Genomic DNA, 26,392 nt, shown 5'->3' with positions numbered 1-26,392 from the left:
AAGAAAGGAAAGAAAAAAGAAAAAAACCGAAGAAACCGATCCAAAAATTTTAAAAAATGAGAAACTAAGAAAACCGATGAGAACCAAGAAAGAAACAAAAACAAAAAAAATGAAAATAAAAACAGAGAAAAAAAACTAAACCAGAGAAAACGGAGCGAGCTAATGAACGCAGCGACCCGAGAGAGCGAACCCAGCGGCCGAGCGAGCAAAACGCGTCAATGGGCCATCCCATACGGAATCAAAGTACGGGCGGGGCGATAGAGTCTGGACCCGAAACTGCTTTCGTCCAAAAAACACCACTACGGGTCCGTGGTCCGGCGCCTCCGTGCTGTGTCGATCCGGCCGACGAACGGCGGCCCCTCCCCTCCTGCGCAGCAGCCGGGGCCGCTACTTCTAGCCGGCCTCCTCCGGCGTACAACCCTACTCCTCTCGGGTCCAGCCCTCCGGCTCCACCCCGCCCTTCTCATCCCGACCTAGGGTTTGTGCGACCCTGCGAGCTCCGTCCCCGCTCCACCCAGTCGCGGGCATACCAGCCGCCTCCCCGAGCCGTTCGAGCACAGACCTCCTCGCAGAGGCACCATTGCCGCCGCCGCCGCCGCCAAGTACGAGGTGAGGTCGACGTATCTGCCGCCCTACATTTCGGCCCTAGGTTTGGCTTTAACAATTGTCTGCATCCCTTGTGTTCGATGAGACGCTGCTGTAAATTTCCGTAGTAGACCAAGCGCCTTGTCTATCTGCTGCATATTATGTTTCGGCTTTAAAATTAGGGATAACCGATTCCCTTTAGGCCTTTAGGAGCAAAATGTTTGGGCTGGATCTCGTAAACGTTTGGGTAGTTTTAGATGGAACATAGGAGATGCAGGTTACTCTACAATGGATCATCTTTCCCAAATTAACTTGACTTAGGACGACGATAGCATATTTTTCTGCGGACTTGGTAGAGAAGTTTGACTTAGGACAAAACTAGGTCTTCATTAATTTGGAGAGCAGGGAGTACAAGATAAGTCAGAGAGACTGTCATTCTAGGTTATACTTGGAAAACTATACTGTAAGGAGCAATGTTATGTTGCTAGACTATCTTTTTAATTAATTTAGCTTACTATAAACTTGCCTAGCTAAACTCTTATCAGTAAATATTTGGCCCCCAAAAAAATTTCTTCCTTATTTGACACTGAATGTAAATTTTACCACGTCATAATAGGCAAACGGTATAAATTTGGAGTTACGTATGATGAAGTACTTGATATAGGTTTAAGTCTGAACGCTCATTCCATTAAAAATCAAATTATGACTATATAATATTCGATGATTGTGTGGTATATACTACACAAAAAAATGTTAAATATATACGAATAGCTAAATACTCAATCTGCGAAGACAAAGTGAACTTTAGGGAGATGTTACTACAGATTTGAAACAAAACAAACAAAAATCATACAGTAGAAACATATTTCAAATATTTTGTTAGAAAAAAACTTGGGAGAAGAGTCTAGAATAAATGAGAAGTGGTTGCATTTTGTGCATATTGTGCAATGTACTCTCTCCGTCCCATAATGTAAGAAGACGTTTTCTGACACTAGTGTAGTGTCAAAAAACGTCTTACATTAAGGGATGGAGGGAGTAAATGATAGAAAAAATGAACGGCAATTATCTTAATAGGAAAAAGTTAGAGAATCGAAATATGGAAGAATCTAGAACAAAGAAGAAGTTTCTTTGTTTTGAGATTTGTGCATATTATGATTGTGTCTAAGTTCAAATAGAATCTTCTAGATATTACATGTGGCAAAATCTAATGTAGTGAAGAGAATATCTAACGGCCAATACTACTCGGATTTGCCACCTGCCAGCCGTTATATGTGTTTCATCCAACGGCCAATAGTCAAAGTTATTCACACACTATATAGTGGTATAGATTAGTGTATGTAACATAACAGTTGAACTTTACGTCCTGTGTACAGCATAAAAAACTGTGCGCCTTGTACGCACCACTAATGGTGTACTAATGCCTGTCGAAAAAAATGATGTACTAATGTACACTGCTAACCATTCGATTAGAATTAGTTGTAGAAACTTGCACCAGCATCCAAGTACCATACTTTTCGATTTCATCAGTGCAGCGAACGCACGACGCGACTTGCATAACAAACCAATCAAGATGGCATCTTTTTTTGTTTACAGCAGACGAAATAGAGCGGGCAAACAAATGAGTTGGTATTTGTTGATTCTCCATCTCAAAGTGGAACTAGTCTACTTTTGAAGTAGCAGCTGTTGGCTTCTGAAACATAATAAAGATCATCGTTTCTCATCGCTTCATGCCAATATTATATCAACCTAGTTGTTATTACATTTCTGAGCCACGCAATGTGCACCTTTTCTGGCATGAAGCAAGCATGCTCACGAGAGCAACTCGACTTCATGTTGTTCTTCTTCTGGCTGGCGTCTCCTTGCTGTGGGCCAAAAATCACCTAGCTAGCTACAATTAAATCACCTAAATACAATATCAGGGGCAAAAAAGTCTTTTCATGTCACATTTAACACCGTTAGTGCCAAAAACGGACGGGAGTGTCAAATAGGGAATAAATTTTACATCTAGTGCAAATAAGGAAGAAAATATATTTTTGGGGCCAAATAAGGAAGCGGATTTTAAGAAAGGGCCATATAAGGAATTCTCTCTTTTTCTGTGGACTTGGTAGAGAAGTATGACTAAGGACAAAACTAGGTATTCATTAATTTGGAGAGCAGGGAGTACAAGATAAGTCAGAGGGACTGTTATTTTAGGTTAATACTTGGAAAACTATACTGTAAGGAGCAATGTTATGTTGCTAGAGTATCTCTTTAATTGATTTATAAGCTTACTATAAACTTGCCTAGCTAAACTCTTGCTCATTACCGACACGGCTATCTCTTTAGGATCACTCTGGAACACAATTATCATATTGTCTGGAACCTGTTGGACTGCGGACAGGCTTGCTCGCCGAGGACTGCAGCACCACCCCCGCTGCCTCCTTTGCGACCAGGCACCCGAGACGATCCGGCACCTACTGCTCGCGTGCCCCTTTGCCCGTCAAACCTGGCACTCGACCTTCGCATGGCTGTGCATCCCGGCCCCTGTTCCAGGACACGAGGCCAAGCTTATGGACTGGTGGCTGCGCGCGAAGGATGCCATGCCACTGGCGCTGTGCAAGGCCCTGCAATCTGTCGCGCTCCTCAATCCCTGGATGCTATGAAAGCACAGAAACGATTGTGTCTTTGAACACACGAGACCATCGTTTGACCAGCTACTAGACAAGATCAAGGATGAGATCCGCTGCTGGGCAACGGCCGGGGCTCAAGGGCCTTTGCGTTTTCTCGAAAAATATTGTCTGGAACAGAAATACATTTGTACTTCAGCTATGTGCCAGACTGCCATATTGAGGCCTGATACATACCATGACATGATACCTGTATCACCCGTGCGAAGTGCCGTGCTTCCTAAATCCTAGGTGTTGGTTAATATCAGGGATGTTTCTACATGCCTGACTCATCTAAATACTGCATTGTAGCTGTGAAAGTGCTCGCGTTATTGTTACTTATTCTTTGAGTTTTCTTGCTTATGGTGACTCATTTTGTTGATGAAACTATTTTCTTGCTCCTCCAGGCTGTTTCTAGCTAAATCCAAGGAATTGGTGCAATATCAGGTCATGGAGGGGAGTAAGAACATGCAAGAGTCAGACACTGCATCTGTTGTCAAAGTACCCAGGGAGCCTGCTATCATTATCAATGGTGTCCCAGACTTGCCTCCTGATTTTGCATCTGGTTCACAACCTGCAGTAAGAGATGCTCCAGGATCTCGAGTTGATCATCGCTTTGGTGAATGGCTAGAAGGGCGGAAAGTGAGAAAGCAGTTTGGAGACAAGTATTTTGCAGGGAAAGTTGTCAAGTATGACAGTGAAAGCAATTGGTACAGTGTTGTCTATGATGATGGAGACCAGGAAGATCTTGAATGGCTTGAACTGGAGGAGATCCTGCTACCATTGGACATAACCATTCCACTCAGAAAACTTGTTATGGACAAATTCAAACATCAGAATGCTGTTCCTGACTACAGACTTAAGGGGGCTAGATCATCGCAAGGAACTAATGGTGCTAGCAACCAGATGGTGGTTAGAGCAGTAAATGGCCAACAGTCAAACAACCTACCACAACCAGGGTTGCTTCAGGCGACCCCATCAAATGCAGAGACTGTCAGGGCAGAAAAACTGAAGATGCAGATCTCCAAAAGAAAAACTGAAGAGGTATATCAGCCTAAAAAAAGGGGCAGGCCTCGAAAGGATAGAACTATATCAGTATCAGGTGACATTCAACCTAAAAAAAGAGGCAGACCTCCAAAAGAAAAGAACATATCTGGGGAGAGTAGTGTTCATAAGCGCAATGCAGAGACTGTCAGGGCAGAAAAACTAAAGAGAGAAAGCTTGCGTGTTCAAGGGGCATAACCTAACAATCAATCTCACTGTTACAATACAGATATTTCTAAATATTCCAGTCTATGTATGCTGGTGACACTAGCTTTCAATGTACTTTGTACAACCCAGCGTACAACAAAACTTGTAAAGCTATATTTACTATTCGATTGCTACCATATTTCTTTTTTCCTATACAAGTATATCTGCAAACTGTTTGAAATTCTCCGGGTATGGCCTTAGAAGTTTTCCTTGTGGAAATGGAACCTAGTTGTGGTTGTCTGGCTGAATTCTTTTGAAAGATCCTTGAGTTGTTTCGTGAGTGTTGGAGATCCACAATAGAAAACACCTGTAGATTCATGTACATGTTAACTATTGCACTGTCTAGTACTCCCTCCGTCCCAAAATAAGTTAGTACAAAGTTGTACTAAGGTTGAGACACTTATTTTGGGACGGAGGGAGTATAAATCTGCCATGACAAGGTTATAGCGAATTTAGCTCACCTATACGAGAGTTCTTGTGGGCGTTGGCCAAATCAGAGAACACTTTTCTCCAGTTAGGCCTTGCAAAATGTGTCCGAATCTACAAGAGACGTATATCAGAAAAAGGAAGCAAAGACATATGGGATCAGATGAGAATGCAGAGCTGGGCAAATACCTTGCTTCCGGAGACGATGTCAACACCATTTTTGGCATGCTGGAGTGACTGAACCATGGCAATCAGCGCTGACCTTGCGTCGCCTTCTTCATACACGCTGGTGAGGTAATTGTGCATCTCTATGACATCCTGCAATTGCCATATTACTTTAGCCCAGTTTTATAGATGCGACTGGACATCTTGTATCGTATGGAAAGATGAAATTGAAAATATCAGAGTGAGATAAGTACGCTGTGATCGTTGTCAGCGACTTCGTTCATGACTCCTTTGAACCAGTCGAAGGATCCTTGCTCTCTGGTAACCCAGTAGAAGTAAGCTCTCCCTGGCCCACTGTTCTTGAAGCTGCCTATCTCAGAACCGTGCATGCTTTCCACCTCCTGTTCCATCAACTCATCTTCTCAGTTATGTTATCTCCATTAGCTATATTATGTATATAATGTTGAGAATACTTTGCAGTGTAAGAAATTTACATCATTGGACTTTATGTTGTTCAAGAGATCTTTCAATATGCTGATGAAAGGGGTGGCGCCAATCCCAAGACCGATAAGCAAAAGAATGTCGTATTTCTTGTAATTTTGTGCCGGTGCACCATAAGGGCCATCGATAAAGACCTTAGGAAACCTGAAGGACACACAGCAATGATGATATTAAAAGTCTGTACTCGAAACTAACTGAATTTTGCGTCGCCAAATAGTTAAACGAGCTCACCTGGTGTCCTCTGTCGCAGAGTCTGCCACAACCGTAGTTTCAAGTCTCGAAAGGGTAGCCTTCTTGGAAGTAACTTGTGCCTCGCAACACTGTATGAATATGGATCTTTCTAATTATTCATTCTGGGATAGTCCACATTTGTTCTACTCTCCTGTGTTTAATAGTGAATAAGCATTTGCAGTTTGGTTGCCTGAACTGACCTTTCCGAACAAGTTTCTGAGTTCAGATGTCCAGTCACCTAGCGTGCGGATATGCACGCTCAGGTAGTCATCTCCAGGTGCAGAAGTGATGGAGAACGGATGCCTGCAAGACCATCATCAACTTGTAAGCAAGAACCTCGGATGAACTGTATCTTGGTTCATATATATGCAGCAAGGATGGAGTGATACCATTCGAAAGGCGAAACGTCGGGGCATTTCACAAACAGGTACATCCCACTCTTGTACTTGAAACCCGGTGGCTTCTTCATGTGAAGAGAGAGCACATTTCCTGGGTAAATCGCAGCCTGCATGGTATGTGGCAGCATTGGTTAATAATAGCTAACAGCAGTCAGAAAGAAGTAATAAATCATGTGAATTCTCAGTGGCCTGCCTTGAGAATGTTCACGTGGTAGTTGTTCTCGCGAACTTTTCTGATAATTCTCTCGCAGGCGTAGAAGAGGACAGGGACTATCAAGAACATCCATGTCTGAGCGAACAAAACCGATCTTCAGTCAACATTTGAATTTACAGGAAAGAAAAGCATTATATACGTGTCTGATCATCATCAGTAAGGAGGGCAGAGGAATCATTACCGTCTTCTTGTACCAGATCCTGGTGAGGAATATGAAGTAGGAATGCACCACGAGGAGGACGTAGACGAGCAGCAGCAGGTGGTGCGCGTACCAGAAGGCGTTGAAGCCGGCCAGGTGGTGCAGCGGCGACGGCAGCTTGACGACGCTCCGCCTGAAGGTGTGCATGGCCAGCGTGAAGGAGAAGGTCATGATGATGATCATGAGGATGCCGGTGACGCCGGGGGCGCTGGCCAGCAGGTCCGGGTACGTCGGCTGCCTGAAGCCGAAGTTGGGGCCCAGCAGGGCCATGAACTTGTCGCTCGGGCAGGAGACGAGCCTGGGGAAGTCGCAGGTGACGTGGGCGAGCGTGTGCACCACCGTGCCGACGGCGATGGCGCCGGCGAGCACCTTGTGGAAGTTGATGTTGTCGTCGAAGGGGATGACGTGGCTGAGCGCGGTGGAGCGGAGGGTGGTGAGCGTGTTGCGGCAGACGGGCAGCAGGATGAGCGCCATGTTGAGCTTGAGCGTCTCGGCGGCGCCCTTGGCGACGCAGACGCAGTTGCCCATGACCTGGAAGGAGGACCGGCGCTTGTACTGCTCGAACTTGTAGACGAAGAGGGCGAGGTTGGCGGCCAGCCAGAGCGTCACCAGCCATATCCGCTTCCAGTTCTCGTGGGCGAAGTCCATGGTCCTGGTGACGTGCCGCTTCAGCGGGCTCCGGTACCGCATCGGGATCATCGTCCTCGCCAGGCTCGACGTCGTCCGCTTCAGCTTCACCTCCGGCGCCTGCGCGCTCACCATCCCGCGCAGCAGCGTCTCCAGCTGCCAAATCTGCATCGGAGGTTTGGAGGTCAGCGACTCGCGCTCTCTGATGTTCCGACATGGCGACCACTACTAGTAGTCTGTCATTACTGCCGTACCTCGATGTAGCCGCGGTCGTCGGGGTCGAGCTCCTCCATGATGAGCGACGAGTAGGTCGCGGCGTGGCTCTTGAGCTTGGCCAGCTTGTTGGCCGACGCGCTCAATATAATAACCTGTCAGCAGCGAGTAAAAAGAACAACAGGTTGATTATTCATTTTTCATTGTTGCAGAATACAGCAGATCCCATCGAGCAAAAGAAAATCCCCACCTCCTTGACCTCATCTTCCGTGAGCATCCCATCGCCGTTCTTGTCGCACCTGCTCGTGCCAAATTTCATCCATCAGCAGGTTCGACTGATGAGCTCCAAGGCTGATGCTAAAATCAGACTGAACGTATAGCTTACATGTCGAAGAAAATGCGGAGCCGCGAGTCGAAGTTCTGGTCGGTCATCTCCGTCCAGAACTCCCTGAGCTGCTCCTTGGTGATGCCCTGCTCCGGCTCGATGCTCCTCCGCCGCGACAGCGTCACGAACAGCTCGCCGGCGAACTCCTTGGAGTCCCCCATGCCTTTGGATCAAGAAGCATCCCCCCATCAGTGTTTAAGTCCACCGACCATGAGTCCGTTTGGGGGATCCATGGACGTATTACTTCTTCTGAGCGGACATTGTATCATGGGCATTTATTGCTAAGATCCAAATTAAATTAGCAGCTAGGAGTGGGGGTGCTGGCAGACACTGTACTTGATTTTGTGTTCTGACCGCGCACTATTTGGGACAGCAAGCGCTGATTTGGGGAAATTCTTGTGGGCCAAATAGTGGATCTCGGTTCGGTGCGCCGACCCTGCCAACAACTCTTTTGGGCAAATAGGAACAGTTCGTGGTAACTTCAAACGACTGTGGGCAAGCATAAAAATGGTGGATGCAACAGCAAGATGTCCCCAGCAGAACTACATAAGGTTCCCCATGCTCGTGGGCACTTTGTCAGATTCAATCGTGCAGTTCTAATTAGAAATCAACTGTTTGTGTCTACTACTAGCTACTGCCATTCTTAATCTCACCGTCATCGAACATGATTAGCTTACGGTTTTGTTTCAAAGAACAGAGAAAGATTAGTAGCACACAGTCGATGCATGGGTGCTCACCGATGCACTTGCCGAAGCTCTCCTTGGGGAGGCGTCCGCTGGCCTTGCTCATCTCGTCGAAGCGGCGCTCGACGGCCTTCCAGCCCTCCTTGCTCCCGGACGTCTTGTCGAGGAAGCGCAGCCCCTTGAGCCCCATCTGCGCGCTGGACTGCATCCGCGTCATCCGCCCGCCGCCCGGCCGGATGCCGGGCACCACCTCCGGCACCTTCATCGACACCCGCGACGCGAACTGCCGCACCCCGGACGCCAGCCGCGACGGCTGCTGCATCAGCCCCCGGAACCCCGGCGGCCTCGGCAGCCCCGCCGGCCTGCCCCCGCCCCCCTCGACCGTGATCCCGTCCAGCGGCGGCGCTGGCCGGTCCGCGTACCCGCCGCCCGGCGACGCCATCCCTCACGCAATCCGTCAAGAAAACGGCCCGGAGAACGCAATGCCGCCCGCCGGCGGCTCGCCGGAAGCTGGATGCGGGACCCGCCTGCTCTAAGGTAGCTAGGGAGGGGAGGTGGGGTGGACGTGCTGGCCTGCTGGTGCCGCTGCCACGAACTCGTCGGGGGGAGGGGAGGAGACAGGATATGGCGGGTAACATGCGTGGATGTCCCAGTTATAGCCGTTGCGGAGCGACGACGCCACGACGCCGCCCGTGTACTGCTGCCGCTGCCGCTGTCCACCGCGCGCGCGGGGATCGATGCAGCGGCGTGGACGGGCGGCCGGCCGTCGGATGCGGGATCTGCGGCTCGCGCACCACCCTGGCGAAATTTCGGGTCGGGGGGCGATATGTCGTGCCGTCGGTGTGCGTCGAGAGCTTATCGTATCGTGTTTTCCGGAATAGGCAAAGGTCCGTGGCGGCCGTCGGATGATGAGCCGACGGTTGATGATGGTGGACGTTAGGTGTGGCGACGTGGTGCCTCGCCGGAGGGAATGGCGCTCGGCTCGACGTGGACTGGCTCCGTGGGCCCGGGAGGAAGGTTGGTGCGCGTGTGGTGTCGTGGGGCGCGATGGTCTTTGCCGGTGGGGAAATCGGAGGGCAGAGAAGGAAAAACGAGGGGTAGATCGCTGCCTGCCTCGTTGCGAAAACAGGGTAGTAGCTTTTTTTTTAAAAAAAGCAGGATGACCCCTGGTCTCTGCATCTGGATGATGCATACGACCATTCTAAAAATATATATGCTTAACATGTTTGCTTGAATGTTGTTTTTTTGCGAGGAAAACTTGCAATCTATTTATCAACTGTTATGGTAGTACAAAGAACACTAAAAGTTAAAAAAATACATGCAGGTCCGTAGACCATCTAACGACGATTACAAGCACTAGAGCGAGCTTTGCTTAAATGTTGTTTACATGGTCTGCTTAATGTCCTGGTCAACAATAAAATCTGAACAAAAAATAATGGTCCTGGTGAACAATGAAACCTGAACCGATGACGGGGATTACATTAATATATGGTACGAAAAACTATGGTTAAGGTGGGGCAACACGTCGCCCGCTGTTTGGTGACATAAATACATTGAGATTTTGAGAGTGAGGTGACCATGTATGTACATTGCCCTTCATCAAAAAATTGTATGTAATTTTTGCCAAACTAAAACTGCCAGCCTCTACATGGCGTACTACGTTCCGTATGTACAGTACTCAAGGGCACAGCGTGCACCCCTGGCGCTCATCGGCATCAGGACCGGCGACCCTCCAAAACTTGTGGCACGACTCGTCGCTTTAGCTGTTCATACTTGTCGCGTAAGGTGACGCGAGTTTACTCCGCGACACAGGAAACCGTAGTATGTATGCGTGTGCATCCGACCACGAGAATCTATCCTGCACTTATTTCAAAAAAGAATATATCCTGCACGACATTGTCCTGCGTACTGTGTGATTCTACCCGTAATTTCTAGTGCCTTCAGCAGGACAATCTGAACTCAAATTCTTACCGTGAGACTTGTCAGTTATTTTTTTTGAAAAACTTTCAATCTATCCATCTTCAATGGCAGTATAACGAATACCAAAAATAAAAATTACATCCAGATTCGTAGACCACCTAGCGACGACTACAAGCACCAAACCGAGCCGAAGACGCGCCGCCGTCATCGCCCCTCCATCGCCGGAGTCGGGCACAACTTGTTGTAGTAGACAGTCGGGAAGTCGTCGTGCTAAGGCCCCATAGGACCAGCACCCTAGAACAGCAACCGCTGCCGATGAAAAATAACGTACATCGGGAGGATCCAAACCGAAGACACACGAACGTAGACGAACAACGACGAGATCCGAGCAAATCCACCAAAGATAGATCTACCGGAGACACACCTCCACACGCCCACCAATGATGCTAGACGCACCGCCGGAACGGGGGCTAGGCGGGAGACCTTTATTCCATCTTCAGAGAGCCGCCGCCGTCTCGTCTTTCTGAGTAGGACACAAACCCTAACAAGATTAAAAAAACGACTAAAAATGGAGCCCTCCTGCCGGCCCTCGCCAGGATCCACCGCACCTCCATGGCCCTAGGGCCACCGAAGACGAGGCGGACCTGCGCCGGCGCCGGCGAGAGGCACGAACCTAACTTTTTTTCTTGAAGGAGGAGGAGGCGGAGCCCTGGCTCTAACCCATGTTCATGTGGTCTTGTTCTCTCGACTTGTCAGTAGTTTTTAATTATAACTATTGTGATTAGTGCATGCATCATGAAGTAAAACGTCCTAAAGTATTATCCGCGCACAATCTTGCCTACCGCTTTGAGATGACTAGGCAGACATCCAGGCTTTGCTTGATGTGATTCTGAGGCATGACAGTGGCCACCTATCATGCCGGATGGAATGATGGCTTTGCAAGAAATAATAATAATACTGACAAGTGATTTCTTCTTTTAGTTTACGGGTTTGGTGGTGTGGAGATGTCAGATGAACACGTGATTTTGTGATGCACTGGAAAAGCAGCGAAAAACATGACACTGATCAGATAGTCCTACGGTGCAGTCGGTCGAATCATTTCGAGGTAAACAAATATCTCGTGGGACAGTTTTGTAGTTAAGGCATCTTCCTCAAATCGATCCGCGGACAGTTATGCGGGGCCGGACATCTAACTCTGTCTCTTAAAAATTTTGTCTCTTTTTTCTTAAATCCGCAAGCTTAAAATAATAGCATTCAAATCATAGATGATTGAAAATGTTGAAATGTGACCGTAGTTCTAATTCAAATATTACAAATCCAACAAAGTTTTCAGATTAAAGTAGTTCAAATTTGAATTCAACTAACACATATGTTCTAATTGTCCTCTTTTACCTCACACAGGTGCTCAATCCAATCTTCCTTAAGTTGCTCATGAGTTGCTCGACGTAAAATTTGTTGATGCATTTGAAGAAACTCATCAAAAGTGGTTGGATTCTGAACCGAAAGTTGGATAAGATCATCCATGTTCTCAAATTAAGAGTTGCGGCAGCATCTTCACTCCTCTAGATCGTGTTGTGCATGATCACACAATATGTCATCATGCCGCAAGGTCTTCGAATCCTATTGTTTAGCAGGTACGCGAACAACAGTAAAACGGGTCGGGAGCACTCCAAATGTCCTCTCCACATCATTTCTAGCTCCTTCTTGTCTTTTGGAAAAGTGAGACCTTTTCTAACCAACTGGCTCAAAGATAGTCTTCGCAATGGTAGCATGCGGAGGATAGATACCATCAACCAGATAGTACCCAATGTTGTATTCATGTCCATTGACAGTGTAGTTACAAGGAGGAGCTCACCCTTCAGTGGAGACCGCTCCATAACATTTATGTTATTGTGAGATCCGGGCATGCCAAAAAAAATATGCCAAATCTCGAGGTCCTGTGATGCATCTGCTTCAAGAAGAAAGATGGTGGGCTTCTTAACATAGCCCTGATATTGCCCTTGTAGAGTTTTTGGACGGTTCTAGCGTGTCCAGTGCATGCAATCAAGAGATCCGAGCAAACTTGGACACCATCTTACTTCAGACATTGCCGAGAGTCTCTCGGTGTCTGTGATAATTGGTTTTCTCAAGTACTAAGGTCCAAACACCTCGACCGCGGTAGTAGCAACCATGGCGTATCTGCATGTGCCCTCAGACATCCGCTGGTATTTGTCTCACGAATCTATGGTCGTGCCATATGCAAGTATCTGCAATGCAGCCATGAACTTTTGGTAACCAGAGAATCCAATCGTTCGTACGACATCTTTCTTCAAGATGAAGTAGTCATCGTAGGACCGGACGCCATTGTAGAGGCGATCGAGGACAATTTTTTGCATCCGAAAGCACCGCGTAAATTATTTGTGAATAAGGCATCAGAGGCAAACTAGTCGCCCATCAACATCAAATGGCTCTGTGCCCTGTTCTGATTGAGCACTCGGTGGCCCTTGATCGATCCCTTAAAATTGAGAACATGCTCTTCCGTATGCTCCGCGTCTGTAAGGACCGCCAACATCATCACCTCGCAAACTCCTCCTCTTCGATGAGTCATCGAACGACTCAATGTAATGCTCATATATGTATGATACGTCTCCGTCATATCTAATTTTTGATTGTTTCGTGCCAATATTATACAACTTTTACATACTTTTGGCAACTTTTTATATGATTTATTGGACTAACCTATTGATCCAGTGCCCAGTGCAAGTTCCTGTTTTCTGCATGTTTTTTATATCGCAGAGTATCCATATAAAACGAAGTCCAAATGCAATAAAATTTCAGAGGGAATTATTTTGGAATATATGTGATTTTTGGGAGTTGGAATCACTGCAAACAGAGGCCCACACAGCCCACAAGACACCAGGGCGCGCCAGAGGCCCCTGGCGCGTGGTACCCTCCTCGAACGTCGGTTGGAGCTCTACTTCGGGCGCAAAGAAGCTTATATCCAGAAAAAATCGTGTTAAAATCTCAGCGCAATCGGAGTTACGGATCTCCCGGAATATAAGAAACAGTTTTCGGCCGGATCAGGGGAACGCGAAACAGAAGAGAACAGAGAGGGAGATCCAATCTCGGAGGGGCTCCCGCCCCTCCGCCGCCATGGAGACCAAGGACCAGAGGGGGAACTCTCCTCCCATCTAGGGGGGAGGCCAAGGAAGAAGAAGGAGGGGGGCTCTCTCCCCCTCGCTTCCGGCGGCGCCGGAGTGCCGCCAGGGCAACGATCGGGACGACGATCTACATCAACAATCTTGCTACCGTCAACACCAATTCTCTCCCCCTCTATGCAGCGGTGTAACACCCCTTCTCCCCGCTGTAATATCTACTTAAACATGGTGCTCAACTCCATATATTATTTCCCAATGATATTTTGCCATCCTATGATGTTTGAGTAGATCCGTTTTGTCCTGTGGGTTAATCATGATCTTGGTTGATATGATTGTATATTTTAGTTATGGTGCTGTCCTATGGTGCCCTCCGTTCTCGCACAAATGCGAGGGGCCCCCGCTGTAGGGTGTTGCAATATGTTCATGGTTCGCTTATGGTGGGTTGCGAGAGTGACAGAAGTTTAAACCCGAGTAAGTGGGGCATGACGTATGGGAGTAAAGAGGACTTGATACTTAATACTATGGTTGGGTTTCATGACCTTAATGATCTTCAGTAGTTGCGGATGCTTGCTAGGGGTCCAATCATAAGTGCATATGATCCAAGTAGAGAAACTATGTTAGCTCATGCCTCTCCCTCATATAAAATTACAAGAATGATTACCGGTACTTGTTATCGATTGCATAGGGACAAATAACGTTTTTGTTGACACAAGCCCTTTTACTAAACACCTAACTTTTATTATCTTGCAAAGTACTTGTAGTTTTATTCTTGCAAAGTAGTTCTAGCATCACACCTACAAAATAGTTTTATACTTATTTTCGGTAAAGCAAACGTCAAGTGTGCGTAGAGTTGTATCGGTGGTCGATAGAACTTGAGGGAATATTTGTTCTACCTTTAGCTCTTCGTTGGGTTCGACACTCTTATTTATCAAAGAAGGCTACAAACGATCCCCTATACTTGTGGGTTATCAAGACCTTTTTCTGGCGCCGTTGCCGGGGAGCTATAGCGTGGGGTGAATATTCTCGTGTGTGCTTGTTTGCTTTATCACCAAGTAGTTTTTATTTCTTATTCTAAGTTGTTCTCTATCTTTAGTTATGGATATGGAACACGAAACACCAAAAAAATTAGTTGTACTTGCTACTCATGGAGATGGGGAACCTAAAACCCTCGATGCTCATTATGATAAAGATATTATGCATTGCTTTGATAATCCTGAGAAAACCCCATTCAACTATATAATGGGAGTAACGTTGGATCAACGTGAATACTTTAGGGATTATCGCTTGACACGAAAAGGGAAACTTTTATGGGATCAAATTTATATGTTGCGTTGGTATGCTCGGGATCTATGTTTGAGACATGATTATACTTGTTGCTCTAGAATGAATGCTCCACATCTTCCGTTTTCATGCAAATTTAATGATAATGAAACTTTAGCTTCTTATGCTAATGGTATATATTATTACTATGATGTGGAACGAATAGAAGAATTTGTTGCTTTTAAGGGTGCACATGAAATTGAATCTTTGTTTGAAAAGTTTGAAGATTTTGATGATTCGGTTTATAGACCTGAAAATCTTGCTATCCTTAAATTTTCTATGATAATTATAATTAAAATTACGATATTGATGTATTTATTGAGAATAACTCCGCCAAGAAAAGACTAATATTTTGCAGGAGTCTATGGAAGAAGAAATTGATGAAACTGCGAGCTCATTGGATGAAAAAGATGATGAGGAGAGCGAAGAACAAACGAAGGAAGAGCAGATTAGCTACCCGTGCCCACCTTCTAATGAGAGTAACTCTTCAACTCATACATTATTTAATGCCCCTTCGTTCTTACCGAAGGATGAATGCTATGATAATTGCTATGATCCCGTTGATTCATTTGAAATATCCCTTTTTGATGAACTTGATGCTTGTTATGATTGTGGCCAAGATGCCAATATGAATTATGCTTATGGAGATGAACTTGCTATAGTTCCTTATGTTAAGAATGACATTGTTGCTATTGCACCCACACATGATAGTCCTATTATCTTTTTGAATTCTCCCAACTACACTATATCGGAGAAGTTTGCTCTTGTTAAGGATTATACTGATGGGTTGCCTTTTACCGTTGCACATGATGATTTTGATGAATATAATATGCATGTGCTTGCTGCTCCTAGTTGCAATTATTATGAGAGATGAACTATATCTCCACCTCTCTATGTTTCCAACACGATAAAATTGCAAGAAACTGCTTATGCTATGTATTGGCCTTTACTTGATGTGCATGAATTGTTCTTGTATGACATGCCGATGCATAGGAAGAGAGTTATACTTCGTAATTGCATGATATATGTTGCTTTGTGCTCACTACTAAATGCCAAATCATTGCTAATTAAAATTGGCTTTGATATACCTTGGGATCCGGGTGGATCCATTACTTGAGCACTTTATGCCTTGCTTAATGGCTTTAAAGAAAGCGCTGCCAGGGAGACAACCCGGAAGTTTTAGAGAGTCATTTATTTCTGTTGAGTGCTTTCATAAAGTTTAAAAACAAAAAAATATAGAGGGGAACACAAAACTTTTCAAAAAGGAAAGTGAAAGTGAGAGAGGCAAGCATTGTTGAAGTGGGGGAGCTCCTTGAACTTTGTTCATGCTCACGGGAACTTTCTGATTACAGAAAATTTTCAACAAAAATAATTATACCCTTGTACAATTCCATTGTATTATAAAAATAATGTGCCAAGATTTGCCTTTAGGGTGATTAGATTGTTTGTTGGTATTGTGCGGTGCAAAAACAGAAACTTTTGTTCCCAGAAATACAATTGTTTAAATTCACTCAAACGTGATAAAATTATGAAACATTTTGCACAGTCTTGCTATACAAATTGTTTATTTCATCCTAATTTTTCAGATTTTTTAGAGTTACAGAACTATGGTGAATGTTCAGATCTTTACAGACTGCCCTGTTTTCACAGATTGCTGTTATAGCTTCATTATTTGCGTATGTTTGAAATCTTGTTGAGCCTCCTTTGACTTGGGGCCATAGAATTGTGATAGCACACAGTGGATAATGTTTGATTATAATTATGTAATAATGTTATAGCAGTACATGATGGGATTTGACTGCCATATTCACTAACCCCGCCACTAAAAGTTTCTGTTGAGTTTTGTGTGGATGAAGTGATCAAAGATCGAGGAGGTCTCGATATGAGGAGAAGGAGGAGAGGCAAGATCTCAAGCTTGGGGATGCCCAAGGCACCCCAAGTAAATATTCAAGGAGACTCAAGCGTCTAAGCTTGGGGATGCCCCGGAAGGCATCTCATCTTTCTTCAACAAGTATCGGTATGTTTACGGTTTCGTTTCGTTCATGTGATATGTGCAAACCTTGGAGCGTCTTTTGCTTTTAGTTTTCATTTTTCTTTTATGCACCATGCTGGTATGAGATAGTCCATGGTTTATTTGTAGAATGCTCATTGCACTTCACTTATATCTTTTGAGTATGGCCTTGTAGAATGCTTCATGTGCTTCACTTATATCATTTGAAGTTTGGATTGCCTGTTTCTCTTCACATAGAAAATCGTTATTTGAAGAATGCTCTTTTGCTTCACTTATATTTGTTAGAGCATGGTCTTTTTAGAAAGAATTAAACTCTCATGCTTCACTTATATCCATTTAGAGAGTCAAAAGGAATTGGTCAATTGCATGGTTAGTCATAAAATCCTACATAAAACTTATGGATCACTGAATATGATATGTTTGATTCCTTGCAATAGTTCTGCGATATAGAGATGGTAATATGTGGGAGGTACTAGTAAACGGTTGTGGTTAGTAAGAATATTGGTGTTAAGGTTTGTGATTCCCGAAGCATGCACGTATAGTCTCTCGTTATGCTATGATGTTGGAGCATGATTTATTATTGATTGTCTTCCTTATGAGTGGCGGTCGGGGATGAGTGATGGTCTTTTCCTACCAATCTATCCCCCTAGGGGCATGCGTAGTAGTACTTTGCTTCGAGGGCTAATAAACTTCTGCAATAAGTATATGAATTCTTTATGACTAATGTGAGTCCATGGATTATACGCACTCTTACCTTTTCGCAATTTGCTAGCCTCTACGGTACCGTGCATTGCCCTTTCTCACCTCGAGAGTCGGTGCAAATTTCGCAGGTGCATCCAAACCCCGTGATATGATACGCTTTATCTGAAAGTGCGTTAAGTCGACTAGAGGGGGATGAATAGGCGATTTTTATGAATTCTTCACTGAGGAATTTCAGGGTGAGGAAATTCCTAAGCAAAGAACTACTAGCAGCGGAATAAGTACTCAAATGCAAGCATAACAGAACAGAAGCACAATCATCATGATGAAATAAAAACAAGCACAGAGTACGAAAAGCGTAAACACAGGATAAGCAGGCTGCAAACTGACTGAAGAAATTGAACTGAGGAAATTGAGGAAGTCTTCAGTCAAAGTCTTCAAACAGTAGCGATCAAGTACACAACATAGTAATGAGGAAATGGAAGGGTTGAGGAAATAGAACCAGTTAGCTCGGTGAAGACAATGATTTGGTAGACCAGTTCCAACTGTTGTGACAGTTGTACGTCTGGTTGTCGCGGCTAGGTATTTAAACCTGAGGACACACAGTCCTGGACACACAGTCCTCACCGTATTCTCCTTGAGCTAAGGTCACACAGACCTCGCCCAATCACTCGTGGTAAGTCTTCAGGTGACTTCCAAACCTTCACAAACTCGGTCACTCGGCGATCCACAATTTCCTCTTGGATGCTCTAGACCATGACGCCTAACCGTCTGAAAGATGCATAGTCTTCAAAGGTAACAAGCGTCGGACCCACACAGGAACAATCTCTTGAGTGATGCTCAATCACTTTTGGGTTTGTAGGTGTTTGGGTTTGAGTTTTCCTCACTTGATGATTTTCGCTCAAAGTCCTCGGAGGATGGGATGCTCTCAATGACAAGTGTCAGTTTATCACGGAGCAGGCAACCAGCTAGTGGTTGTAGGGGGCGGCTATTTATAGCCTAAGGAGCAGCCCGACATGATAAGACATAAATGCCCTTCAATGATATGACCGTTAGGTGGGTAAGATATTTTGGGACAGCTGGTGCATAGCACATCAACTGTCAGAAATTTGAGGTACAAATTCCTCAAGGCTACCATGTTCCTCACTTTTAGGCAATCCGCACTGGCAAATTCCTAACTCCTCAGTCAGAAAAAATTCCTCAGAGACCAGAAGAACTTCGTCTCTGTCACTGAAGAAAATGACTGAGCTGTATGAGATTTCCAATGGCTTCACTGGAAGGGATTGGTAGGTGTAGGATTTTGAGATGAGCATCACTTGGAAACTTTTCCTTAGTTTTTCCTCGACCCCCTTTAACAGTACGGTGTTTCCTATGACTCAAGAAATAGAAAATGAAACTACTAAAACAAAAGTCTTCACGCTTCATATTCCTCGCGTGAATATTAAGTCTTCACGGTCACACCAATTTCTTCACTTTCAAAGTCGTCAGAAAGCCAAAGTCTTCAGTTGAAGACATTTATTTTTAGGGGTCGACTTTCTCTGTAAATATCTAACTCCTCATAGACTTATAGACCTGTGTACACTCACAAACGCATTAGTCCCTTAACCTATAAGTCTTCAATACACCAAAATCACTAAGGGGCACTAGATGCACTTACAATCACCCCTTTTTGGTGATTGATGACAATATAGGTTAAGTTTTCAACGGGGATAAACATATGAAGTGTAAATACTGATATTGAGGAATTTGATTGCAAGATATAGAAGAACTCCCCCTGAAGATGTGCACAGTGAGGAATTTGCTTTTGAAGCAATGCACATTCAAGAGTAGAATCATGGAGATCTCCCCCTATATCTTGTAATTCATACACGCATTTAACATATGGTATGAAGAATTTGAAATGCATGATGAAATATGGTGACTGATGTAATTCAACATGCGTGCATTAACATATTGAGGAAACAGCATGCAGAAAAACATAGCAAAGGTATCAGACCATCATCGGGTTTAAGATTACAACTCGATCCAATAAAACTTCAGAAGAACGAGAGTTGTAACTTAGCAAAAAAACGCCCATATATATAGACCCGTTGAAGACTAACTCAAATTTCTCCCCCTTTGTCATCGAATGACCAAAAGGGACGAAAAATGAGGACTAACGCCCCTGAAGAATATCACGAAGTCGATGGAGGAGCGCCAGCGTTGTTGGGGTCGGTTGTTGAAGTAGGGCCTACCGCAGTGTCGTCCAAGTCTTCATTTTCATCAGTCTCGCGCGATGAAGAATAAGAGTTGGCCACCAAGTGAGGAACTTTGACCTTCTTGAATTTCTTCGAAGTTGGCTGAGATCAGTCAAAGTCCTGCTTGAAGCCCATCTGTTTTAGATCTTCTTCACCGTAGAGATGAGACAGAACAGCCCAGGTACGATCAAATACTTCATGGAGGTAGTAATGGTTCTTCTTCACTGAATTCTGAGTGATGGTCATGTTCTGAAGAATTGAACCAAACTGACGCTTGACCCATTTGTGATTGTGATCGACCTTCTGGTGAAGACTGAGGAGAAGCTCACGATCAGTCATCACCCTTGGAGCTGTGCCTTGAGGATTTTGCTTTGAAGCATTTGCGGCAGAGTCATGAGTGGCAGAGTCATCATTGGTAGAGTAAGATGCAGCTTTGCGGAACTGACCATCCAATGGACGAATGCCTTCATCGATAATTGCAGTTGCCTTGTCCTTCTCATCAGCTGAGGAATATGTCCGCTTGAGGACTTCATTAGGGGAAAGAAGCTGCCATGATTAAGTGTGTCAGCCTTGTAATTGATTGAAGACCTTGATCTAAGGAATCTCATAATCCAAGGAGCGTAAGGCTTCAACTCAAAAGGTGACAATGCTACATTTGCCAGAGTCCTCATGAAGAAATCATGGAAGTTGATTGGAACACCATGCATGATGTTGAATAGCAAATTCTTCATGATGCCAACGACTTATTCTTCATTAGAATCGTGGCCTTTCATAGGACTTAGGGTCTTGGTCAGAATGCGATAGACAGTCCTTGGCACATATAGCAATTCCTTCACGAGGAATTTGGTTCTGGGGGCTTGACCAGGCTTCAGCAGCTTCATCAACACTTGCATGTAGTGATCAGAGAGCTCAGGTTCATGATAGATGAGACGTGCACCTTCTAGGGGAGGACTGACAGGCAGCGCATGAAGCAATTCAGAGGCCAGTGCTTTGAAGTGTGTGTTTTCTGTCATCCAGTCCAACACCCAAGAATTCACATCTTCAGCATTGCCGATGATGTGTAGCGTCGCGTAGAATATCTCTTCATTCCAATCACATATGTCAGTGCATAAGTTAAGTAGCCCAGCGTCATGAAGAACACTGAGGACTGGGGTGAAGCAAGGCAGCGACTCCATGTCAACATGAGGAATATGCTCATGGTCAAAGATCTTGTCCTTATCAAATATCAGTGAAGAGTAGAAGTTTGCTTGGCTAGCTGTCCAGAAATGCTTCCATCAAAGACGAGCAGAATCATACGGGTTGTAGTCGGTGAAGAATACATGCTCGTCAAAGAAGTCACCAGCCTTGAACTTCTGCTTCTGTGAGAAGGGATTCTTCGTCTTGGGCTGAGGAGTATCAGTCAATGTCTTCACAGCCTCAGGAATCACAGTCTCAGGAGCCACAGGCTGAGGAATTTCAGTGCCAACATCTTCAGTGGTAGCCTGGGTCTCCATCTCTTCGGCAGTATTAACATTAGCACTAGTGGCTGGAATTACTTCAGGGATGGTAAGAAGTGAAGCTTGTGGTTCATCAGAGCCCATATGAATTTCTTCAGTCTGGACTGGGGACTGAGGAATCTGTTGCAGTGGGGTGAACATGGGAGAGTTGGGGTGATGACTTTCCCAATAGTCATCGTTCAGAACAGGAGTGGTGCTCCCAATGTCCACGTCTTCATCTTCTTCATTGATTTCTTCAATGCCTGCCTCTTCAGCTGTGAACTGAGGCATGGGCGATGATACCAGTGGGGTTGAAGGGATATTATCCACTTCAATTTCTTCGTCCAACTGCTCTAACAAAGCAGCAGGAAGGAACATCTTCATCAGAGGAAGCAGATGCTTGAAACCGGAACAACATCAATTGGATTTTCAAATGAGCTTGTCAAAGTATTCATCTTCTTTGGTGCTGAAGACTCTGAGGAAGCAGATGCTTTCCTTTTCTTCACAGCTGCTTGCTCCGCAGCTTTGGTTTTCTTTGCTTCTGATGCAGAAGGAAGAACTGGGCATGGTGTTGGTGCAGGAGGAGCAGAGGAAATTGGTTCATTTTCTTCAGGCACAACTGATGCAGTTGCCCTGACTTGTGTAGTTTCTTCAGGCACAACGGTTGATGCTTCAGCTGGCCTGACTTGATCTTCAGGCGCAACACTAGTGGTTGCCCTAGCAATGTCATCAGCGGCAGGAATAACTTCATCAGCCCTGGAACTTTCATTTTCATCAGGAGCCTGATTTTCATCAGCGGTACTGGCATGTTCTTCAGTTGGCTGGGCAGATGCTCCAGCTTGAGTTTCATGTTGCGATGGGGCTGCAACATTGGAGGTGAATCCCTTCGCCATCTTGACGAATCTGACTTTGGCTCCAAGCCAATCTGCACGGTAGGCTTGGAATTCATCATTGAGTCCCTTGATCTCATCTTGTGCAACTACAAGTTCATCAGTTGTCATTTTGACAAAATTCTTCTTCAGAAAGCGCTCCTTTTTGTATTGAGCTTTCTTCAGCCGCCTGGCCTTCTCAAACTTCCATTTTTCTTCGCCTATGAAGGCGGTCAACATGTGACTTTGGCCAGGAGTGAGCTTGAAGTCAGGCATAGGAGTGTTGGGGTCCTTGTGCCAGAGATCGATGTACTCAAGGATCAACTTGGGATCCAGCATCAATGGCACATTACTGCCTTTGGCTCTAGCGGCCCTTTGCTGTCCGTCTCTGATGATTTCGGCGAGTTCTTCATCATCAGCTTCGTCATCACTGGACGGAACATGAAAGGCAACCTGCTTCTTATGAGGACTTAGTCTAGAGCCTCATCCAGCAGTGTCCTTAGTCTTCAGCAAGGTGGGGCTAGTTGAGGATTGCGGAGGAGCAGAAGAACTTGCAGAGGCTCCTGAGGCAATTGAGATGCCAGTCATCCTTTGACACGAGGCGAGATGCACATGTGCTAAGGACTTTGCCGGAGGAGCTGAGGACTTTGCAACTTGAGGAATAGGGGAAGCTTGAGGAATTGGTCGTGAGGGCATAGACGAGCTTGGCCGTGAGGGCATTGGTAAAGAACTGGGCTTGCGGGCTGGTTTCTTTTGCATAGACTTTTTGGGCCTGCTAGCAGAAGCCTCAGCAGCAGCAGCAGAGTCTTCGTTGAATTTACTCACTGCCTCTTTGGCCACTTTGGCCAATTTAGCTTGACGCTTGGCCCATTTAGTAGGAAATTCCTCACCTCTTCTGATGCTAGAGGGATCAGCCACTTGGCCTGGTGCCAATGGAGGTCTTGGGCATGGAGGGTGTACAGCGAATTTCTTCATGTACTTGGCAGTGACATAGCGATATTCCCTCAATTCTCTGGCCCATCTCCTCTCTATCCTCAGAATGCGTACTTTGTGCTCATTCTTTGTTTCATGAGGAGGAGTGCAGTATCCTGCATAGATGTCTTCACGTATTTCAAAAGCATTGTTGACTTCCAATTTCTTCCCTCCCTTCTGAGGTTTCTTGCCGTCAGCCATTTTCTTCAGCTGAGGATTTTGAACAATTGAGTTCTATGAAGAGGTATGCAATTTTTCTTCAAGGAACGCCTTGACGAAGAACACGATGAACTGGAATAGTAGATTGGAAGTTCGTCAGTCCAGATCTTCCACGCCCTAACTTGGTAGAGGAAGACAGCTACGGCGGCGGTGGAGAGAACAAATCCGCGGCCAGCGCGAGTACGACGACGACGAGGTCGAGGCAGTGAAGCTCTTCCTCATCGGCGATGATGAAAGTAGCGGCGACGCTAAGTCTGGAAGCTCGAGCGAGGGGAGTGAGGTCGAGCGGGGTAAATGCAGTCTGAGGAGGGGAGGGGTATATATAGCCGAGGTGAAAAACCGCTCGCCCGAGGAAATTGGACGAACGTGCCCCTCACCCTTCTCATCCTAGTGACATGTGTCACCCACGTACAGAGCGGTGGAGATCGTGTGAGATCGTAGGTGAATAGGATAATCATATCGTGGAATGTGGAACGGTTTGAGCGGCAAAAGCCAAAAATTCAGATAAGAATATTTTAATGTTTCATTCACAAATTCTTTAGCTGACAAGGACACAGTGAAGACTTTGAACGGGTTTCAAATAGAACGCACATGAAGAATTTGTGAACAGACTGGGTTGAGTTTAGCATAGAGGGGGAAGGGTCCGATCACATTCACTTAGCAGAAAAAGCAACTTGAAGAATTAGCAATAAGTGAATGCTGTAGAGGACTGAAAACTCACACATATATATATAGTCAATGAAGAATAATGTCGGAAAGAGTGAAGATAATACAAATTTGAAGAAATTGAACAACTGAGGAATTTCAAAGATGAAGTAAAACTCAAATTGAAGATTTTCAACTTTTGTTGGTGGCGTGACCCACCGTATAAGAATGATGATTTCAGACGCTGCGTACAATTGTCGTAGGGCTCTGAGAATCAAATTCTTCGTTAATTTCTTCACACTTAGAGGGTTAGTCTTCATTGATTGAAGAAAAATGTTACTTTGTGTGTTGCACATCTAAGTCATCAATTTTGCATAAGTGTTAGACTGAAGGAAATATGCCCTAGAGGCAATAATAAAGTTATTATTTTATTTCCTTATATCATGATAATTGTTTATTATTCATGCTAGAATTGTATTAACCGGAAACTTGATACATGTGTGAATACATAGACAAAACAAAGTGTCCCTAGTATGCCTCTACTAGACTAGCTCGTTAATCAAAGATGGTTAAGTTTACTGACCATAGACATGTGTTGTCATTTGATGAACGGGATCACATCATTAGAGAATGATGTGATGGACAAGACCCATCCGTTATCTTAGCATTATGATCGTTGAGTTTTATTACTATTGCTTTCTTCATGACTTATACATGTTCCTCCGACTATGAGATTATGCAACTCCCGAATACCGGAGGAACACCTTGTGTGCTATCAAACGTCACAACATAACTGGGTGATTATAAAGATGCTCTACAGGTGTCTCCGAAGGTGTTTGTTGGCTTGGCATAGATCGAGATTAGGATTTGTCACTCCGTGTATCGGAGAGGTATATCTGGGCCCTCTCGGTAATGCACGTCACTATAAGCCTTGCAAGCAATGTGACTAATGAGTTAGTTACGGGATGATGCATTACGGAACGAGTAAAGAGACTTGCCGGTAATGAGATTAAATTAGGTATGATGATACCGACGATCGAATCTCGGGTAAGTAACATACCGATGACAAAGGGAATGATGTATGTTGTTATGTGGTTTGACCGATAAAGATCTTCGTAGAATATGTAGGAGCCAATATGAGCATCCAGGTTCCGCTATTGGTTATTGACCGGAGATATGTCTCGGTCATGTCTACATAGTTCTCGAACCCGTAGGGTCCGCACGCTTAACGTTCGATGACGATGTGTATTATGAGTTATGTGATATGATGACCGAAGTTTGTTCGGAGTCTCGGATGAGATCACGGACATGACGAGGAGTCTCAAAATGGTCGAGAGGTAAAGATTCATATATAGGACGATGGTATTTGGACACCGGAAGTGTTTCGGGTGATACCAGGTCACCGGAATGGTTTCCGGGCAACCCCCGGCAAAGATATGGGCTTAATGGGCCAAGTAAGGGAACACACCAGCCCACAAGGGGCTGGTGCGCCCCCTATAAGGCCAGCCATGTGGGGAGAAAGGAAAAGGAGAGGAGGAAAAGGAAAGTATGAAGTAGGACTCCTACTTCCTTCCGCTCCCCCTCCTTCCTTTCCCCCTTGTCCAAATATGGTAGGGGGGACGAATTGGACTAGGGGCCCAAGTAGGATTCCTCCTACTTGGGCGCACCCTAGGCTGCCTCCCTCCCTCTCCCTCCTTTATACTAGTAGAGTGTCCGTGCGTTGCCACAGGCCTTAAAAAGTTAAGAACATTCTTTTGTTGATACTGGGTTATTCTTAAAATTACTATGTCTTCCTATTCATTGTGGATTGGTTTGTTACTGATTGCATATCAAATTACACATGAAATTAGGCACTTGAAACCATACAGGTTGCGACACATACCTAACCATTAAGAACCATGGCAACACAAAATATTTTAACATTTTCCCATCTACTAATAGCTTGGACAATTGTTCCTAGCCGTGTGCGGCACCCCCCTCCACAGTTAACACCTCGGTCATATCGTCGTAGTGCTTAGGCGAAGCCCTGCGCCGGTAACTTCATCATCACCGTCGCCACGCTGTCGTGCTAACGGAACTCTCCCTCGTCCTCAACTGGATCAAGAGCTCGAGGGACGTCATCGTGTTGAACGTGTGTTGAACACGGAGGTGCCGTACGTTCGGTACTTGGATCGGTTGGATCATGAAGACGTTCGACTACATCACCAGCGTTACTAAACGCTTCCGCTTTCGGTCTACGAGGGTACGTGGACACACTCTCCCCGCTTGTTGCTATGCTTCTCCTAGATAGATCTTGCGTGATCGTAGGATTTTTTTTTGAAATACTACGTTCCCCAACAGTGGCATCCGAGCCAGGTCTATGCGT

At 45.2% G+C, this 26,392-nt stretch overlaps 2 protein-coding genes across 2 annotated transcripts; one reads left to right on the top strand and one right to left on the bottom strand.

Annotated features, from left to right (window-relative positions):
* The first annotated feature begins 254 nt into the window (after window positions 1-254).
* Window positions 255-4,662, top strand: LOC123079665 (uncharacterized). Its single transcript, XM_044502464.1, has 2 exons — window positions 255-609; window positions 3,638-4,662. Exon 2 carries the CDS (start codon window positions 3,681-3,683, stop codon window positions 4,470-4,472), a length of 792 nt encoding a protein of 263 aa, XP_044358399.1. The 5' UTR covers window positions 255-609; window positions 3,638-3,680; the 3' UTR covers window positions 4,473-4,662.
* Window positions 4,438-9,150, bottom strand: LOC123079664 (putative respiratory burst oxidase homolog protein H). The gene is made up of 14 exons (XM_044502463.1): window positions 8,578-9,150; window positions 7,841-8,003; window positions 7,706-7,754; window positions 7,497-7,610; window positions 6,598-7,407; window positions 6,396-6,491; window positions 6,194-6,309; window positions 6,005-6,107; window positions 5,805-5,893; window positions 5,567-5,717; window positions 5,327-5,473; window positions 5,097-5,225; window positions 4,943-5,021; window positions 4,438-4,788 (listed from the first exon to the last, which is right to left on the bottom strand). The coding sequence occupies exons 1-14, from the start codon at window positions 8,963-8,965 to the stop codon at window positions 4,679-4,681; spliced, it is 2,544 nt and encodes an 847-aa protein (XP_044358398.1). The 5' UTR covers window positions 8,966-9,150; the 3' UTR covers window positions 4,438-4,678.
* Between the last annotated feature and the right edge of the window lie 17,242 nt (window positions 9,151-26,392).

The sequence above is a fragment of the Triticum aestivum genome, chromosome 3D, assembly GCF_018294505.1.
Source record: "Triticum aestivum cultivar Chinese Spring chromosome 3D, IWGSC CS RefSeq v2.1, whole genome shotgun sequence".
Classification (NCBI taxonomy): domain Eukaryota; kingdom Viridiplantae; phylum Streptophyta; class Magnoliopsida; order Poales; family Poaceae; genus Triticum; species Triticum aestivum.
This window is presented reverse-complemented; position numbering and strand designations above follow the sequence as displayed.